Raw genomic sequence first — 21,953 nt, 5'->3', positions numbered from 1 at the left:
AGTGTGATGTATCATAGGTTGACATGCATGAGTGCATCCCCTCTCATGCATGTATTGTTAATCATGTTGCTCTAATATTCAACAAAAGTATCCTATAACCTCAAACATATCCACACAAAGGGAAGGTTCCTTTGGGCAAACTAGTACCTTAGCTACTACCACTATTCTCAATTTTGTACCTTCACTTTTGCTTCCTCATCTGAATCTTATATCTAATTAAAATATTTTTTTAAGCTTTACTACTATGTATATGAACCCCTTGAAAAACAAAGAAAAGAAAAAGCTTTCTACTAGCCTTGATTTTCTCACAGTGGAAATTAACCCTTTATTTGTTCTACTTAAGTTATGGCACCCCTTGACTTTGTTGCACTTGAAGACTTGCACAATTCAGCAAACAACCTTCTCCATTCTCCAATGGTTCAACAAGCTATTTTCCATCAAATAGAAGAAAAATGGTTAGATAATGTGTTAGAGTCATCTCTAAGGATGTTGGAGGTGTGTGGCATCTCAAAAGATGTTCTCTTGCTAGTAAAAGAACACCTCTAAGGACTTTAATTCACTTTGCGTAAAGCAAGCATTGGTGATCCAGAAATTGAGGAAAAAATTGCAGACTACAATTGCTATAGGAAGAAACTGAACAAATAAACATTGAAGTGGTTGAAGAAGGGTATGAAAAGCCAAAAAGCCACCATGCACCCTCCAATGATTAATGAACAAAAGCTATTTTTGGTTGTTGATGTGCTTAGAGAAGTGAGAATGACCAGCATTTGCATTGTGGAATCACTTTTGTCCCTTGTTTCCTCACCTTGGTTGGATAAAAAAATTAGGGAAACTAAGGTCCGTCACATAAAAGCTTTTACGTGTGAGTTTGCATTGTTGTTTAGATGATATGATCTATTATGATGCCATGGTGCTTCAAAGTGAAAACAAAAGGTCAGCAGGGGTTAGGATGGCCATAGAAGATATTAAGGTGGAGTTGGAGTTCATGTTCAGACGTTTGATCCACACAAGAGTTTTGCTTCTTAACATTCTTGCGAAATAGAAAAACTAGGTGGGGAATGGGAGCCCCAACATACCAGTGACAAACAAGTTGACTAGCTAACTAGCTCAAAACTCATTTATCTCTTAATTAAATTTACTTAGATTGTTAACTATTCTTTTATTCTTTGATTGTTTTCAAATAAACTACATTGTGAATGTTGAATATAATTGAACATTTCCACCCTAAGTTACATAGATTTACTATCAATGGAAAATAAGTTTGGACTAAAAATAAAAGCAATTGAATTGCTTGTATATATATGTTTTATTATGCCATATAATTGCAAGAAAGAAAAATCATAATTCTATGTGCATCTAGCTGTCTGCCAGTGGATTTCTTTGTCACTATGTTATCCAACAATTTAAGGAATAATTAATAAAAAAAGAAATAATACTACAATCCTACTTGCAAAATGACTTAGGTTCTTCATTAGAGGCTTAGACCACTAATTGACCATACACACAAATACTAAACATATTTTGTGCCACACCCATCAAGTCTAACCCTGAACCAAATACAAAATGTAAAACTTTTGAATAATAGTCAGTGCTCATGGAAATTCTAGTGTAAAACAAAGGTAAAATATCACTTCCATGAAATTCAGAAAATCATGTCATTCACTCACCGTATTAAAAGCTCAACTGCTCGTGAACCATGCCCATGCTCAAATTAAAGATAAAAGTAAATAACATGTGTCTCCTACAATTTTCAAAGAATCTGGTTAAACAAAACTTCATGGCAAGAAAATAAAAGTTACCCAAATGGCACTAGGGTGTGTCGCAATGAGTACAATGTGAGCAACTCAAAGTTTATGAAAAATTGTATCTTGACATTGCTCATAGAATTTCAATGTCAACTAAACCATTCCTCATACCAAAACAAATACTAAGAGTTGTCAAACCTAATCAAGGTACCCAAATAGGACCTTATTTCATCTTACCTAAAGAGAGCAGTCTCTAACACGATGACGGAAGGCATGACTCACGGAGGCGGCGAGAGCTTAGTGTCGTCACAAAAAAGCTGCAATGGGTGACAAAGATAAACAATAGAGGTGAGGGAAGGAGATAACGTGTGGTGTCAATAGTGGATTTAATTAGGGGCGTTAAAAATGACTATGGTTATCAACAAAAAACCATCATTGTCTTTTCAGTTTATTTACACTTTTGCCACAAGCGTACATTCTAAGACGGTTCCTTATAATCGTCTTAGAATGGGCGACGTAAAAAAACAAATGTAACTCCCTTAATTACAAAAATGGCACCAGTCACATTCTAAGACGGTTCCGGATAACCGCCTTAGAATGGGCGTCATAAAATCATCATTTTTTAGTAGTGTAAATATAATTAAGTTCATAATGCATGTTAAGCCTCGATGTAATCTCATCCTATATAAAAATTCTTAATCTCGTCTTTTGGAGTTAATTTTCACATTAGTAATTAACTCTTCATAAATGTAATATGCATATACCTTTCTTTTTTTAAGTCTTCTACAACATTTCTCTTAACACTTTATCACAGCATGCACTTCCTTCAAAGATTAAACATTATAACAAGTAATAATAAAAAAATCAAGACAAAATGGACTCATTTTGAATAAAAAAATTGTTAGTTACTAAATCATACATTAACTATTATAAACACATTAAGGTGTAAGAATCACCAATCAGGTCCTATTTAAATATATCATTTGAAAAATAGAAAATTTTAAAATAACAAATAAAAAATGAAAACCTTGACGAAAATCAAAGTTATCTCTATATACATTGTTCATGCTACAAAATTTGCATCGAGAAGCATTTTTTAATTATATATTCTAATAGCTTAAGTTAGAAATTAGTTTATGATAAAATATGTTTGGAATGTAATAAGTTTTTATTATTAAAATATGTGATTAATTCCTTATTAGTGATCTATATGTTTTGGACTTAGAATGTCATCTTTAGCTGAAGTGTTCCATCAGTTTTGGAGTTGAAAGACCATATATTGAATGACATCAATGGGTGGCAATGACTAATAAGTACATTTTTTATAGTAGAATGTTTATATATAACACATGTGTTTAGTCTCTGAGCTTATATCTTTCACTTTTGTCTTATACACGCCATTTAAAGAGAGAAAGAGCTTGAAAGAATCAAAACAAAGTAGCTTTTACATGACAATGACTAGAGGTATATTTTGATTATGTTTTCCACATTTGTTAAGGACTTGTATTTCATTTTGTTGTTTATAACCATTACAACCTATCCTTCGATGGGAGTGAGAGCGAAAAGCCAAAGGAGCATCTTCCAAAAAGGAAAACGCGTGGAAGTCGCCACCAACGTTTATTTGAGGAAAACATTAGAAAAAACCAAAAGAAGTCTGCAAATTTTGAAAATAAGGGTTAGGGAGTTGTTTACGCATGGGGAAGGTATTAGCATCCCATGCGCCCGTCACAAGGGACGACAACCTTTAATTGAGTATGAAAAAATGTGACTTCAATATTATTTACTTTTCCCTTTTTATATATTTTTATTTTTTGGGGGGTCCACAAGGGTGTTGCCCTTGCTCCTACGTATCCTCAGGTGCGATGAGAAATTCAAACCTGCGTAGTTCTTTAAGTCTAAATGTTTGTGTGTTAAATTGTTTTTATGTTTTTGAAAGATTCATTTTAATTGTGAACAAAAAGTCGTTTAAGGCGTTGGACCTTGAAACGATCTTTTAAATTTGAAAAGCGAAGAGAATCGTTAAGGGGTTGGACCTTGAAATGTCTCAAGTGATATTTGATAAAAAGAAATTAGTTATGAGTTGGTTTTATCTTCGTTTTGTTTATTAACTTCCAATCTCTTTAAAGACAACTTTACAACACTAGTGATTGGTTAAGATTGAACTTTACAATGAAAAATGAGATTGTCGATGATAGATGGAGGAAATGAATATGCACAAAACAACAAGGAGGACCCCTACCGGTGCATAGATCACATCAAAATCTTAAAAAAAACAAAACTAACCGACGGTCACACGAAGAACACCGAACAAGGAACGATGTAGAGATTGATTGCGGTCGCGATTCGGTAGCGCCTCGCTTTGTTTCCTCTTCTTTCTTCTTCTTCTTTCTTTCTTCTCTCAATTCCCTCTATTTTTTTACCTTGGAACCCTTTAAAACACCCCCTAGGACGCCTATTTATAGGCAAAAGGTCACTTTGAGGCAGTTGCAACTCGCCCAAGCGAGCCAGAGGCTTGCCTGGGCAAGCTAGGGTCCAGGAAAACCAAGGAAAAGACCCTTTTGCCCCCTTTTTTTTGGTATTTTTTGCATTATTGATCAGAACACTGAATGATCATTTGTTTCTCACTGTAACTGGCGTTCAACACCGTATGTCGACTAGCAAGGATCAAAAGATCAACAAATGATAGTCCTCGAATGAAATTAGGGTATGACAGTTACCCTTCTTTACTTATTTTTTATTGCAAATAAAAGGGAAGTAAAGATAAGGACACTAATTTCGTTTGAGTGACCTTGCTATTCGACTGGGCAACTGGCGAAAACCAAGGAAGAAAAACCTGTAAACAAAAGGACATTGAAGTCCTATAAAACATAAAAAGGGAGGACATGGAAGTCCTATAGAGCAGAAGACATTTGAAGTTTTTTTTTCTAAAGCATAAAAATAGAGGACGTTGAGTCCTAAGAAGCATAAAGACAAGGACATTGAATCCTATGAAAGATAAGGACAAGGACATTGAGTCCTATTGAGTCTTATGAAAGGCAAAAGACGTTGAAGTCTTATAAAGTGTAAAATTTAGAAGACATTGAAGTCTTTGAAATGTAAACGATCGAAGACATTAAAGTCTTTGAAATCTAAAAGACAGAGGACTTTGAGTCCTATGAAAGCATAAAGACAGAGGACTTTGAGTCCTATGAAGGATAAAGGCGAGGACTTTGAGTCCTATGAAAGATAAAGGTGAGGACTTTGGGTCCTGTGAAAGATAAAAGCATGGACTTTAAGTCCTATGAAAGATAAACGTGAGGACTTTGAGTCCTATGAATTATAAAAGCGGACTTTGAGTCCTATGAAAGATAAAGGCGGGGACTTTGAGTCCTGTGAAGGATAAAGGCGAGTACTTTGAGTCTTGTGAAAGATAAAAGTGAGGACTTTGAGTCCTATGAAAGATAAAGCGAGGACTTTGAGTCCTATGAAAGAAAAAGGGGGGACTTTGAGTCTTGTGAAACAAGCCAATAGGCACAAGTACCAAAGGGCTCAACCTTATGAGAAAGCAAGAGGTTGACTCTTTGAGAGGGCCTCTCATCCTAAACTCAAAAGATAGGACATTAGATTTGGGAAATTGGTATATAAAGAGAAATCTATGCACTTATGAACTTGATTTTTGGATGCAAACGCATGCAACCTTCACCTTGAAATGAAGTAAATGTAGGCTCCATATCTAGTAATGCAAAAGGTTTTGAATCATGAAATTTGCGTAATGCTCATGACATTATTTCTTATTTTTTTATTTTGATTTTGATTTGATTTTTTTTCTTTTTTTTTGGAAAACACAGATTGACTGTCTCTTTCTGAAAGGCGTGATAACTCATGAGATCTCATCCTATCTTTTTGCAAATCTCTTCAAGAACTCCTTCAGAGTGTATGTTTGTTTGATTTAGTCACTTGACAATTTTGGAGTGAAGGCAATGGAGCTGTTTGACATTTAATCAATCAACTGAAATATTGATCCTAGGGTTTTCCCTATCTTTTTAAAAACTTCGATTATTCTACACAGCAAGAAAACATAAGGCTTTGGGATCGATCGTGCGCCCCATTAAAGGATGGCAATGGATTGTCACACTTTGGTATGTGACCAAGTGAAAATTTCCCGATTTAAGATCATAGAGTGATGCCAAGGGTCTGTCGATCCCAGTGAAACTTGATGACATGGGCTAATCCTAAAAGAATTTATACAACAAAGGCCACCCATGGATTCAAAAGGAATCCTAAGGAGTTTGCATAAGCGACTAATATCAAATGTGTTTTCTTCTCAAATGTGCAAGTGTGAAACCTCGAGGATTCTCTTATATATATATATATATATATATATATATATATATATATATATATATATATATATATATATATATATATATATATATATATATATATATATATTCAACGATCACAAACATGTGCGGGTTTCATTCCAGAATCCCAACTTAAAAGAAAAATTAGTTATTCCTTGATCCACATGGACTTTATTGGGCTTGTAACGTGGTCAAGGGTAAGAGGGCTATGAAAGAAAGGATTAGAGAGGCTCAAAGAGTGTTTAAGGGTTATATTGAGAAAGAACCTTGAGAGCGTTGCTCGTACTTTTATTCCTTTCAACTCCTGGGTCGGGCTCTACTCCTTTTGTCTTATACATTAATCCTTATTGCACTTTTGTACCTTCCTTGTAAAATCTTGAGATCTTGTGTCTCACTTTTTCTTCACTCGCCTTTGGCGGATTTTATTTTCTTTTTCCTTTCATTGTTGCCCAACTTCATGCATGTGGTGTTTGTATTGCTCTTCCCGCTGCTTTATCGGTGGTTCCTATTTTGTTTTTGTTTTTATTTTTGTGTTGTTTTTAGAAAACAATATGCTTTGGCTCGGAGGGGGTAGCAAGGGATAAATTAGTGTTTGCAATGTTGAAACACGACCATGTGTCATTTCAAATCTTGACTTAGATCCTTTTGTAGTTTGAATTTTGGGACAAAACCTTTGATAAACATGCTCCTTATTCATTCTTTTTTTTATTTTATATCACCCTAATTTTTGCCTAGGCCGCCCTTTTGGGTTTTCAACCTATCAGGTGAGAACTTCTAATCTGCCCCTAGGTTCGCTTGAAGCTCATACATGGTGCCTCTCATTGCCCCAGTATAGGGCTCTGAGGTATCTATTGCTAGCTTTTGTCCTGACCTTGTAGGAAGGAAAAATGAAAGAAACTGTATAGGTTCTCGAAAATGAATTTTCAAGGACAAGAAATATTTAAAGAATTTTCAATTGACAGATTAAATCGAATGACTCTTATTCTTGACAAACTCACTTTTCTATCAAAAAGACAACTTTCAAGAAAAATGAGGTCACATGAATGTCTGTACTTCTTATTTTTTATTTGTAACATAGTCAGTCGAACACTTTTTTATTTTTTGTTTTGAACTTTACTCGTCGTTTACGGCACCACACCAAATGTGTAAAACAAGAAATATCTGATTGAACAAACTTGGAGATCAAGTCAGGAGCGCAATTCTCTTGAGCAAACAAGCCAACGATGTACATTCATATTCTAGTAAATGTTAAATAAATATGAAAAGATGTAATTGTGAGAGAATGAGAGACAAGGACATCAAATTTATCCATATTATTAGCATTGTGACTAATGTTTACAGTAATGGCATAAACTTGAAAATCCTAATGAGTCATTGGAGACATTTAACGACAACCTTCAAACTGCCCAAAGTACCAAGCATAGTGTCACTCGACAATGTCAAAATTCATAAACAATTGTCCTCCTCGAATTTTAGTCAGCCTACATCAATTAGACTTTGCACCTTATGTTTCAGGGTCATACAATGCTCAATGTAATGCCCCGAAACTCCCCCATGATAAGCACATGTTACATTAGGGTTGTATCCTTTGGGAAACATAGGTTGAGAAATCTTTGTTGGGCTTATGATTGTCATTGCATTATCGAGCATATAGGGGGGTAAGTCAGCATATGGCATTAGAATTGGGGTGAATTCTATAGGCTTCTTTTTTGGAAAGTTCCTTCCCTGGTTGGTGCTTTGATTGGTATTAGGGGTGGTGTTTGGTCTTGGATATGCATCGGGTGGATTTCGTGGCCGATTTGGGGGCGGCCTTTGTGGATGATTAGGCGTTCTTAGCTGATAGGGTGGTGGGTAATGAGAAGGGCTGATATTGGCTTAGTATTGATATTGTTGAGCTGGTGAGAAATTTGGCCATGTAGGAATGACAGTCACAACATGGGTTCCTCCCTCCTTCTTATTCTCTCCATTTTCCCCAGGCTTCCTATTCACCAAAGCAAGATAATCAAATTTGTCTCTTCTCAGACCCACTTCGATCCTTTCGTCAGCGGACACTAAATCGGCAAAGCTCAAAGGCATGTAACCCACCATCTTCTCATAGTAGAACATTTGTAATGTTTCCATTATCATTGTTATCATTTTCTTCTCCATCATTGGGGGTGCTACTTGAGTTGTAAGATCCCTCCACCTTTGGGCGTATTCTTTGAAAGATTCATGCTCCTTCTTACAATGTTCTGTAGCTGTATTCTATCCGGAGTCATATCAGAATTGTACTGATACTGCCTAATGAAGGCAACAATTAGGTCCTTCCAAGAATGGACTCGGGAAGGTTCCAAATTAATATACCAGGTGACGACTGCCCTAGTAAGACTTTCCTGGAAGAAATGCATCAATAATTTTCATTTTTTGAGTATGCCCCCATTTTCTTGTTGTACATCTTCAAGTGATTCTTGGGGCAAGTAGTCCCGTTGTACTTATCGAAATCTGACACCTTGAACTTCAGAGGGATAACAACGTCGGGCACTAGGCACAACTCTGCCATGTCAGCAAAGGCATAATTTCCGCCTCCTTCAATAACCCTCAACCTTTCCTTTATATCATCAAATTTTCCCCTTTCCACCATGGCAAGAGGTAGTCTTTCCACCGTAAAATGTAAGGTTTGTGGTTGTGGGCGATACTGAGGGCCCCCCAAAGTGTTTGGCAGGGGTACGCTGCAAAATGTTTGTCCCTCAGTGGCATATTCGAGGCAAGGCTCAGAGTCAACTAGAGTGTGGTCTCAGGGTACTTCATGTGTCTTTCCATGGGTTAAGGGACCTGTACATGACCAGATTGGGGTTGTCAGCTTTCAATGGGTATGGGATCAAAGTTATCGACGTTCTCGTCAAGAGCGTGTGCAACATTAGGTGGTGTATAGTTGGGAGGCAAGCCATATGGTGGGAAAGAATGCTTGCTCTGGGCCTGCACAAAATGGGGGCCACTCGTACTTCCCAATGCCTCACGTCCTTGACCTACCATATCTGAGACTAGATGATTTACTTGATTGAGGCCAGATGGGTGAGTCAGGTCCACTTCTATGGCGGTACTTGCAGCAACAAATGTAGTAGCATTAACCTCCATCATCCTTCTCATACTCATCATGGCTTCCATCATTGTGGTAATTTGTTCTTTCATGGCCTCCATGTCAACCTTCATCTGCTCATGCACCTCCTCTATTTCACTCATTACTCTAACTCTAACACGCGTTCGGTAAGGGCGTCGTAAAGCACGTTCTTTCCTTTTGATAACAATGATTACAATTCTGATTTCAAGGAAAGAATGCAATAAGCAATGCAACCAATGTGAAAAGAAAAATAAGCATGGGTGTATGTGAATGATGCATTGTTGAAGTATTGCAAATTTTTACACAAGACATTCAGTAGAACATAGGGTCGAATCATTTCAGACAACATTGTTCATTACATATTGTCAGAGTCAAAGTTCAACTAGAAATAAAACATGGACATCAACAGTCTCAAAATTTTGTAATTTATTTAGCCGAATCACGTGTTGGCAGTAGCCAAAGAAACTATGTAAAACTCGATCCATCTTTTGCCCCAACTTTTACAAGCTGGTTACCTCCATTTTTTACCTTGACTTGATGAAAACCTTTTCTTAAAAGCATGTGCTTGGTTCAACCCCATACTCCAAGGAATAGAAATTTTGATTGTCAATACTTAGACAACCTATCATAGAGATGAATGATTAGGGCATACATATGCTATGCATGACATATGTAATTATGAGATCGACATGAGACGCCCGAAGAGCCACCCTTTCCTAGTTAACAATGCATTAGGCACCATGTTCACATGATTTTCAATCATTTTTCAAGAGAAATGAGTGTATGACACCAATATGGTTTGTTTATAACTATCATCATGGTACCCAACACATGTAACTAAGAATGTGGTGTAAACTTTCATGCTTCATTGTGACTTTCGTTTTGTTCTTTTTTTTTTCTTTTTTGTGTTTTTTTAGAGGAAAATGCAAGGAATGAAAAACTATGTGCCAGGATCATGCATGAGTGAACATAACATGCGAACGATGAAAATAGAATGTATGCAATTGGCAGAACAAAAGCATGCTAAATGAACATGTATGATAATGCAATGACTTATGAAAATGCAATGCATGAATATGATAAATGATAAATGTAGGAATGATATGTCCATTATGATGCCATGAAGAGATGCATGATGTGATCAAGGAACAATCCAGAGTGAGTTTGCTATGTGCCCCCTAATTCAGGAACCTAATGGAAAGGATCCAAAAGTCCCCTTCTAGAGACAACTCCCAAGGGTGGTTTCATTTAACTTTACTGGCTTCTAGAGGTATCATCCTATTAGGTAATACATTGTGGCGATAGGGACTATTAGCGACAATGCATCACAAAAAAAAGGAAAACTCTAGATGAGGCTTCAATGCTATCAAGCGAGTCAAAGACCCGTCATGACCACAGATCAAGCTCTACTCCATATGGCTCACACAGACCTGGGTATAGGGCCCAACATCTAAAGGTGTGTGAGAGATGTAGGTGCCATGTGTGCATAGAACAAGAATATTCCTATCTATGAATGTAATAGATAGACAAAAACATACCAAACACAACAACATAACAAAGGTTATATACAAATATGGACAAAACAAAAGATAAAAGGGAAAATGGAACATAAATAAAGAAGAAGTCATGATAAAAACATTGAACACTGATCGAATGGCCTAACTCTCTAACAAATCCCCAATGGAGTCGCCATCTGTCACAACCTACCCTTCGACGGGAGTGCGGGTGAAAAGCCAAAGGAGTGTCTTCCAAAAAGGAAAACACGTGGGAGTTGCTACCAACATTTATTTGAGGAAAACGTTAGGAAAAACCAAAAGAGGTCTGTGAATTTTGAAAATAAGGGTTTGGGAGTTGTTTACGCATGGGGAATGTATTAGCACCCCATGTGCTCGTCATAAGGGACGGCAATCTTTAATCGAGTGTGCAAAAATGTGACTTCAATATTATTTACTTTTCTCTTTTTATATTTTCTTATTTTTTTTGGGTCGACAAGGGTGTTGCCCTTGCTCCTACGTATCCTCAGGTGCAACGAGGAATTTAGACCTATGTAGTACTTTAAGTTTGAATGTTTGTGTGTTAAATTGTTTTTATGTTTTCGAAAGATTCATTTTAATTGCCAACAAAAAGTCGTTTAAGGCGTTGGACCTTGAAACGATGTTTTAGATCTTAAAATATGGAGGGAATCGTTAAAGCGTTGGACCTTGAAATGATCTCAAGTGATATTTGATAATAAAAAAATTAGTTATGAGTTGGTTTTATCTTGGTTTTGTTTATTAACTTTCAATCTCTTTAAAGAAAACTTTCAAACACTAGTGATCGGTTAAGATTGAACTTTACAAAGAAAAACGAGATCTCCGATGATAGATGGAGGATATGAATATGCACAAAACAACAAGGGGGACCCCTAAGGGTGCATAGATCACATCAAAATCTTAAAAAAAGTAAAACTAACCGACAGTTGCACAAAGAACATCGAACAAAGAACGATGTAGAGATTGATTGCGGTCGCAATTCGGTAGTGCCTCGACTTAGTTTCCTCTTCTTTCTTCTTCTTTTTTTCTCTCTTCTCTCAATTTCTTCAATTTTTTACCTTTGAACCCTTTAAAACACCCCTAGGACGCCTATTTATAGGCAAAGAGTCACTTTGGGGCAGTTGCAGCTCGCCCAGGTGAGCTAAAACTTAGTGTTGAAGCAATGCGTTAACCCAGGCGAGTTGGTTTCTTCACCATGAAACTATTTGGTGGCCCAGGCAAGCCAGAGACTAGTCTGGGCGAGCTAGGGTCCAAGAAAACCAAGGAAAAGACCTTTTTGTCCCGTTTTTTTTTGTATTTTTCACATGAATATTTTGGAAAAGTTTATTATGCATATATATATATATATATATATATATATATATATATATATATATATATATATATATATATATATATAAAATCAAATACTTAATATTATGTTTCAATTATGCAATTGTATATGAGAGTTTTATTCATCATTGTATTATATCTTGATCTTGAATTGCATAATACGGATTAATTATGGATTAGCCACAACATCTATAATTTGATTTAAATTATATATTAATTTTTTTAAATATCATATAAGGAATTAGGCATAACATTGTGATTAATTGTACTTTACATAACAAATTTTATCCCACGAGAACTTTTATTATATTTGTATAATTAATTAGGATAAAATGTCATATTATTTTTCATGGTTTACCCAGAAGGATCATGAGGTGATGTATAATTTGACAATTTTATCATAAAATAAATATTTATGGTAGAAAATTGAATTGTTTTTATGTTGTACCCATAAAGCATGAAGTTGAGTATGTAATTTGATTATTCTATCATAAAGTCTAACAATATCTTATTGAATTAAAAATTTAGCCCATGGAAAATTTTTGTCACAAGATTAAATTTTCTAGTATGTTTACATTGCTAAACATACGATTAAGATTAGTATGCCTCAAATTTTGACATAGGCATTTGGATTTTTGCAGCTTCTCAAACTGTTAGTTTTTCTGATATTCAATATGATATTCCCAAACTCAAAGGAGATAACAATAAGATATGGAAGGAGAAAATTCTTTTGCAATTGGGGTGGATGGACATAGTCTATGTTATAAGGAAAGACAAACCACCTACAATCACTAATGAAAGTAGTCCAACTGTTGTTGCACTATATGAGCATTGGGAGCAATCCAATCGGCTCAACATAATGTTCATATTAAGACCAAAATCTCAACTGGGATATGTGGTTCTTTTGACCAACATGAAAAGGTCTGAGACTTGCTTAAGGCTATTGATGACCAGTTCATCACTTCAAATAAGGCTTTAGCAAGCACATTCATCATGAAGTTCTCCTCCCTTCGGCTCACCAATGTGAAAAGTGTGTGAGTACATAATGTAAATGCGAGATATTTCAGCTTAACCTAAGAAACTATAAGTTGATATGTCTGAGTCCTTCCTAGTGCACATCATTCTGAACACCTTCTATTAGAATATGAGCCGTTTAAGATTTCCTACAACACACATAAGTATAAATGGTCTATCAATGAATTAATGACCATGTGTGTTCAGGAAGAAGAAAGGCTTGTAATGGATGGTGGGAGTGCATTGCTGGCAACTGCTTGTGGGAAGAACAAAGCTACTAAGTCTTAAGCTAATCAGAAAGGGAATGGTAGAATATCACCATAAGCTAATATTAAGAAGGTGGTAAAGTGTTTCTTCTATAAGAAAAAGGGACACATGAAGAAGAATTGTCCCAGATTCCATAAATGGCTTAAGAAGAAAGGTAAATTAATCTCATTAGTATGTTATGAATCTAATATGGCTAGTGTTAATATTAACACCTAGTGGATTGACTCTGGATCTACAAACCATATTGCAAATTCTTTTCAAGGTATGTAAAATCTAAGGAAACTAGCGAGAAGTGAGCAAAACATTTTACCAAGAAATAGGCTAGGCTCACATATGGAGGCTATTGGAACTTGCATTTTAACTTTAAGTGGTGGCTTTGTTTTGAAATTAGAAAGGGCCTTTTATGTGCCAAGTTTTTCTCAAAACTTGATTTCTAATTTCAGACTCGTACCTTTTGGATATTCCTTTAATTTTAAAGACATTTCGTTTGGGTTATTTTATAATTTTGAATGTGTTGAGAATGGTATCTTGTCTGATGGTCTTTATCTTATTGGTTTACAAAATGATGCCACTTATAGTTCAATGCATGTTCAAACTGGTATTAAAAGGTGTAATATTAATGAGAATTTCTCTATGTTATGGCACTAGAGATTAGGACATATCTCCATTGAGAGGATTAAATGGTTAGTAAAAGACGTGATACTCAATACTCTAGATTTTGATAACTTTAAGACTTGTTTGGACTACATTAAGGGTAAGCAAACCAACATGTCTAAGAAAGGTGCTAATAAGAGTTCAAGCATATTGGAAATAATTCAAACTAATATTTGTTGTCCAAATATGGATGCACGTGGTCATAAATATTTTATCACCTTTATAGATGATTATTCATGATATATGAATGTTTATTTGCTTCATAACAAAAATGAAGCATTGGATACCTTCAAAGTCTTTAAGGTTGATGTTGGGAACTAATGTGACAAGGAAATAAAACTAGTGAGATCAGATAAAGGCGAAGAATATTATGACAAATATACTGAGAATGGACAAGACCGTGTCCCTTTGCAAATTTTCTTCAAGAACATAAGATTATTGTCCAATACATTAAACCTGGTTTTCCATTTTAGAATAATGTTGCAAAAAGAAGGAACCAAGCATTATTAAACATGATATGAAGTATGCTTAACAACTCCAATCTTCTTAAATCCTTGTGGGATGAAGCACTAAAGATGAAAAAGTATATATTAAATTATGTTCCAACCAAGGTTGTCCCAAAGACACTTTTTGAGTTGTTAAAAGGTTGGAAAACAAGTTTCAGACATATGTGTGTTTGGGGTTGCCCGTCTGAGGTGAGGATATATAACCCACAAGAGAAGAAACTTGACCTGAGGACTATTTGTGGGTATTTCATAGGATATGATGAAAGGTCTAAAGGTTATAGGTTTTAGTGCCCATATCATATTACTAGGATTGTGGAATTAAGAAATGTCAAGTTTCTTGAAAATGACTTGATTAATGGGAGTGATTAATTGAGGGACTTAGGTTCTGAAATTGATCATATAGAGTCTTAACCTTCCACATCAAGTGAAACATTGGTTGTAATTCATACCCCTCAAGTTCAAAGGGATGACGAACAACCAATGACTAATATTCCACAACCAATTGATGATAATCCAATAGATCAAATTAATCGTCAAATTCCTGAAAATGATGAATAACCAGCTAAACAACATGATTCACAAGAAAATGTTGATGCAACATTAAGGAGATCTACTAGAGTGAGAAAAATAGTTATTCCTAGTGACTATATTGTATATTTGCAAGAATCTAACTATAATTTTGGAACTAAAAATGATCCCGAAACTTTTGATCAAGCCATGAGTTGCAATGAGTCAAATTTATGGTATAATGCCATGAAGGATAAGATGAATTCCATGCAAAGTAACAAAGTTTGGAACCTTGTAGAGTTGTCTAATGGGGTAAAGGATATTGGTATTAAATGGGTCTTTAAGACCAAAAAGGATTCATTAGGCATCATTGAGAGATACAAGGCAAGACTCGTTGCTAAGGGATTTACTCCAAAGAAGGAATCGATTTCACTAAGACTTTTTCTCTTGTATATAAGTAATATTCTCTTTGTATTATGTTGGCATTAGTTTCTCATTTTGACCTTCAGTTGAAACAAATGGATGTGAAAACAATCTTTCTTAATGGTGATTTAGAGGAGGAGATTTATATGAAACAACTTGAAGGCTTCTCCTCTAGCAGTGATGAGCATTTGGTTTGCAAGCTTAAGAAATCTATATATGGTTTAAAACAAGCCTCCCATCAATGGTACCTTAAGTTTATGGGATAATTTCTTCATTTGGTTTTGATGAAAACTCCATGGATCAATGCCTATACCACAAGGTCAGTGGAAGTAAAATATGTTTTCTTCTTTTATATGTAGATGATAATTTGCTTGTAATCGATGATCGAGGATCGCTACATGAGGTGAAATAGTTTCTCTCTAAGAATTATGACATGAAAGATATGGGTGATGCATCTTATGTCATTGATATTAAGATTCATAAAGATAGACCTCGAGGTATTTTAGGTCTATCATAGAAAACCTATATTAACAAAATTTTGGAGAGCTTTCATATGAAAGATTGTTCATTAAGTGTCGCTCCCATTGTGAAGAGTGATAGGTTTAATTTGAACCAATGCTCAAATAATGACTTTGAGAGGGAACAGATGAAAAACATGCCTTATGCTCCAGTTGCTTGAAGCCTCATGCATGCTCAAGTATGTACAAGGCTTGGCATTGCTTATGCAATTGGACTGTTAGGAAGAGATCAAAGCAATCCAAATATCGAACATTGGAGAGCTACAAAGAAAGTAATGAGGTACGTTCAAGGGACCAAAGGTTACATGTTTATGTATAGACAAATGGACAATCTAGATGTGATTGGTTATTTAGACTCAAACTTTGTTGGTTGGGTTGATTCCCGCAAATCAACATCTAGGTACATTTTCATAATGCCTAGTGGATTGAGCTATTTCGTGGAGGACTATTAAGAAGACTTTGACTGCTACTTCTATCATGGAAGTTGAGTTTGTCTATTGCTTTGAGGCTACATCACATGGTGTATGACTTAAGAGTTTCACTTTTGGGTTGAAACTAGTTTATATTATTTCAAGGCCTTTGAAAATTTTTTGTGATAACTTAGTTGTTGTCCTTATGGCTAAGAATAAAAAAAGTGGAAGTCCAAGTAAGCATATCAACATTAAGTACTTAGCCATTAGAGAAAGAGTAAAAGACAAGAAAGTGGTCATTGAGCATATAAGCACTGAATTGATGATCGTTGATCCTTTGCCTAAGGACATGTCACCGTTTAAGTTAAGGATCATTAGAGAGAATGAGACTTGGTTCCACTTTATGATTGTATACATATAGGTTAGAGTTGAAACTCTTATGTTGTGATATTTTCTCATATTCAAGTGCACATTGATTATTTGAGAAAAATTATGTTTTGGACAAAGAATAAGCATTGGGTTTATTCATTAAATTTTATTACCACATTGAGTATACTACTTGGGAAATTGAGCTTGTTGTATTACATGGATGATATTACTCGTTATAAGAGGAACTATCACTATAATTTACATGTTCATTTCTTAAGGAAATTGCGCATTGACTTATTTTTAGTCAATGAGTCAAAATGTTGGACCAAGTGAGAGAATATAATAAGTTTTTATTATTAAAAGTTGTGATTAACTCCTTATTAGTGGTTTGTACGTTTTGGACTTGGAAGGTCATCTTTGGCTGAAGTGTTCCATTAGTTTTAGAATTAAAAAGTCAAATATTGAATGATATCAATGAGTGGTAATGACTAATAAGTCCATTCTTGATGGTATAATGTCTATATATAACACATGTGTTTAGTCTTTGAGCTTATATCTTTAATTTTCATCTGATAGGTCATCTACACATAGAGAGTAAGAGCTTGAAAGATCCAAAACAAAACAGTTCTTCCAGGGCAATGACTAAAGGTATATTCTGATTCTATTTTTCGCATTTGTTAATGACTTGTGTTTCATTTAGTTGTTTGTAAGATCACATGTTTGTTATTTTATTCTTACATGGAATTCGTATAAAACTTGAAAAATATTAATTTGATCCTCATAGAAACTTTCGTATTAATTTGGCCTTGTAAAAATAAAACATATTTTTTATGATTCTCAGTGGTAGCTTCGCTAGACTATAATCTGATGTGGCTAGTAAAATTACATTTATAATTTGATTACAAATGAATTATACAATTTGTGATTGTTAAAATCTTCCAAAATGAATGAAACAATTTTTTGCGGTTAAAAATCCTCATAAATTATAATTTTTTGTCCTTTCTTGAGCGATTTTCTCAACCATTTTAATGAGATTAGGAAGAAATATGAAGCAACAATAAATTTTGGTGTCTTCCAACCGCACGTGTGAAAATAGAGATAAAAAATAATTAAATATTTGTAGCTACATAATTATCATTTGAAAAACATAAAAATATATTTTATTTTTATAAAAACCAAATTAATGAAAAAATATTATGAGAATCAAATTAATATTTTCAAATTTTACAAGAGATCCCAACCATATTTTATCCAATAATTTCAGGTAATATTTTTAACGGTTGCGCATTGTAGTATACCGCTTTTTGTTAAAGCAGGCGCAGAGATGATTCAGAATTGAACTTGTATCCAAGCATCTTGTGCTGAATTATTTTAATTTTTATATGAAACGTAAGAGCAATTTTAAATTTCCATATATATATATATATATATATATATATATATATATATATATATATATATATATATATATATATATATATATATACCCAATTGGGCCAACCGCCAAGCCAAGTATTTTAGTTTTTCCATCTCTCTTCTTGGAGCTCAACTCTTATTTACGATTCTTCGTAGTTTCTGATTTCAAATTAATTTTGGAAATATACTGAATCCTTCTAATTTATTGATGAGCAGTGAACGCGATGTTTACAAACAAGTACTTTATGTACGAATTATGCAAGTGCGTACGTACAGGATAAAGTCAAACCAAATTTATCTGATTAAATTATCAAACAATAATTTACGTACGACGAAAATTATTGAAATCAGTATTCTCAAAAGATAAGGAAAAGGATGGATCCACACACCCCTGAGAATATACTAATGTTTAAATATTTTATAATTCAATTGTTGGAAAGGACATATTACATGTTGCAACTATACTCCAATAAGAAGTAGTCTTACTGATGTCCTGCGCAAAAGACAAAAGGAAAATTAAAATACAATAAAAGCAAAAAAGAAAAAGACGAAATTCTTGTTGTATATGCAATATTCCCCCAACACAGGGTATAGCCAGCTGGCGAGGAAAAAACTCGTTGCGGATTATTAAAAGGAGTTAATTAAATTTCTTTATTAATAACATATAACATATAGTAGATGAAAGATATACGTACAAACTGTGATCTCGCTCAACAATATGAGAAATCAACCTCGAAATTTTACATGAAACTAAAACAAGCATCATGAACAAATTAACCAAACACAGTGCGTGCACGTACTTGTGTGCCCCGATGCATTAAACAGTGGAGATTACAAACATCTTATCAAATACAAATATCTTATTATTAAACCATGTGGTAGTATAGAATCACTAGGATTGATATAGAGGTAGGAGTTGAAATAATATATATGAGAGATCATAGGTTGGAAATGCGATCATAGTACACACCAATTAACCATGTGGTTGCATATATAGTGCTAATTTCTGGTGGATCACATGATGGAGCAAGGCGAATCGGGAAATGTATCATAACATACTACTGGAGGAGGATAAGGGTAATAACAAGGTTGTTGATAGGGCACATAGCATTTGGGGCAGTTGCACCATTTAGGGCACGGTGAAGGAGGCTTAGGGCATGGCTTGTACTCACACTCACACTCAAACTTGGAGTTGAGGCAATTGATGCATGGCTTACACTCACCATCGCACTTGGGGCTCTCACAATTAGCACAAAGCATGACACACTCGCCATCACAGTGGATGCTTTCACACTTTGTGCAGCATGAAGTGTCACACTTACCATGGCAACTGGAGCTTTTGCACCTTTTTCACAGAGCAGCACGCAGCATCTTCTTCAACCTTTCTTCCTTCTTCTTCTTCTCCTCCTCTTTCTTCTTCTTCTCTTCGTCCGCTTTAATTAGGTCTTCCACGGTGGGAATGGTCACAGAGCTGAACTTCTTCTTCAGCTGGTTGGCCAAGCAAACCATGTCCACGTTTACACCGGTCACCGCAACGCGATCATTGTCGTCCCCTTCCAGGGACACCGAAGTCACACCTGTAATTGGTTTTGGTCATGACTCAAATTAACATAAGTTAATAAGAGATGCATGTTGAATTTGAACCCAGATTTTTGGACAACAACGCACACCCTAAACACTCCCTTGACTCTAATAATCAATGTTTTAAAAACAGCAACATCAAGTTTTTTGCCGGAACGTTAAGATATTTTTATTTTTTAGTCTTCAGCAATCAAAAATATTTGTTTGCAATATCAAGAAATGCAATGAAATTGAGACCGCCACCACAATGAAAAAACCTTGTTCATCCTAATTTCTATTTCACTTTTTTATATAATATGATCTTATCACTTATTATATCTATTTATATATATATATATATATATATATATATATATATATTCATTTTTCTCTATTTTTTTCATTGATTATTAGAAAATTAATTACTGATATTTTAACATTTTAAAACTTATACATATGGACAAAGCTTAGTTGAAGTTTCTTTTAGGTGTTTTCAGTGTTGTTCATTAAATAAAATCAAAGTTTTATTTAAGTAAATCCTGAAAAAAAAACATTTGTATTAAAAGTTTGTATATATTGTTAGATGAAATTTTAATTTAATTCTAATTAGAAAATAATACCAAAAATACCTAACAAATTACTTCTAAGTTTTTTCCTTCATATACAACCAACTCAAATGCAATTTTCTAACTACTAAAATTTTAGTGTATTAGGTTTGGTTAAACCTATGACCCAATCTAATCAAATTTTAACGGGTTAATTTATGTCAATTTTTTAAGAAAATAATGAAACTCAAATCAAATCAACCTATTTATAAATTGTTTGGATTGAGTTGAGTAAATATATCAAAACATTTAATTTTTTTTCTCTTCTTTTTTAAAATGTAATATTTTTATAAGTTAAATTTTTTATTAAATAAATCAGATACAACTGTTAATTGTTAGATTTTTCATTAAAAAGAAAATTATGTGATACTATCACACTCCACTCTAGTGACTCTTATCTATTTATTTATTCATGAGGGATGAGAATTAAGAATACCATATTCGAGATAAGAAGTTTCAATAAGTATAGTGAATGAATTTCAAATATTTTTTTCTATCAAAACTAATGGAATATTATGAGACTTACTCTTTGTAAATAAATTTAAAATATTTTTAGAAGCTCATTTGAAGTAGTTTTAATCAATAAAACTCTTGTTGTTTTGATCCTGATAAGGATTTGTTGATACTTACTCAATTTAAGTCGATAAGCCTATATAATTACTAGTCAATAGTATATGATTTTTTTTAAAAAAAATATATTAATATATATTACATATAATAATAATAATTTAATATATTAACGGGTCAACTAACCAGACAATGGATCAATGAGTTTAAATATTAAAACTTGTGACTTAATTTAAAATTCAATGGGTTTAATTCATTTGATTAGTCTAATATAACTATAAAAATCATCTAAATATAAAAATTATGTAACTCAAACTATTTCAGTTGATTTTAAATTCACATGTGATATCCACCCGCTTACATCCTTAAAAGAAGTTAATGTATGTCCAAATACATAAAGCCTGAAAGAATTGACGTCTGATGTTCACCTGGTACCTCTGCGGCAATTTTGAGGGCTTTGTTTCTACATTTGTCGCAGTCCATTTTCAGCTTAATGACTATTTTTTGCTGTATTATTAGACATGTTAATATTTTATATATATATATATATATATATATATATATATATATATATATATATATATATATATATATATATATATATATATATATCATGATATAAAAAAAGGGACAGAAAAACAAAACTGAAACCATTGGTTAGTTAGCTTATTTAAGTGAACTGATCATACCTTCATGTTTGCTTAATTGGAGGAAAGGGGCACTTCTTGCTCTTGTAATAATAATTGGGAACAAACTCAAAGCAGCCGGTGTTTTTTGGTGTTTGTCTTGTTCTTTGGAGCTGAGCCAGCACCTATTTGTTTATATAATAATAAATGGACTATAGGGGTGTGTATCGCATAAAGTCTCCGCTGACCGAGTGAGGTAGCTGGCATACGACGTATTAGCTACTGGGATTAGGATTGCATTTCTGTCTGACTAAATAGTTAATTTAGTCCTTGAGATTGTACTCATTTTGTATATTAGTCTCTAACTTAATATTAAATTCAAAATAATCTTTATCTTTGCATAAGTGTTGTAAAATAATCATTCCGTTAAATTTTAAAGTAACGCCGTTAATGAGGTCAATT

The 21,953-nt window shown here is 34.0% G+C and overlaps 1 protein-coding gene across 1 annotated transcript; it reads right to left on the bottom strand.

Moving 5' to 3' along the window:
- Positions 1 to 18,826: 18,826 nt before the first annotated feature.
- Positions 18,827 to 21,611, bottom strand: LOC114419060 (heavy metal-associated isoprenylated plant protein 16-like). The gene is made up of 3 exons (XM_028384659.1): positions 21,555 to 21,611; positions 21,294 to 21,372; positions 18,827 to 19,710 (listed from the first exon to the last, which is right to left on the bottom strand). The coding sequence occupies exons 1-3, from the start codon at positions 21,558 to 21,560 to the stop codon at positions 19,484 to 19,486; spliced, it is 312 nt and encodes a 103-aa protein (XP_028240460.1). The 5' UTR covers positions 21,561 to 21,611; the 3' UTR covers positions 18,827 to 19,483.
- Positions 21,612 to 21,953: the final 342 nt, after the last annotated feature.

Source organism: Glycine soja, chromosome 7 (genome assembly GCF_004193775.1).
Source record: "Glycine soja cultivar W05 chromosome 7, ASM419377v2, whole genome shotgun sequence".
In the NCBI taxonomy this organism is placed as follows: domain Eukaryota; kingdom Viridiplantae; phylum Streptophyta; class Magnoliopsida; order Fabales; family Fabaceae; genus Glycine; species Glycine soja.
This window is presented reverse-complemented; position numbering and strand designations above follow the sequence as displayed.

What these genes read in the sequence shown, in the direction of transcription:
- LOC114419060 (XM_028384659.1), bottom strand. An exon ending in AATTGCCGCAGAGGTACCAG is followed by an intron (nt 19,711 to 21,293) that starts GTGAACATCAGA and finishes AACCAATTACAG; the next exon opens with GTGTGACTTCGGTGTCCCTG.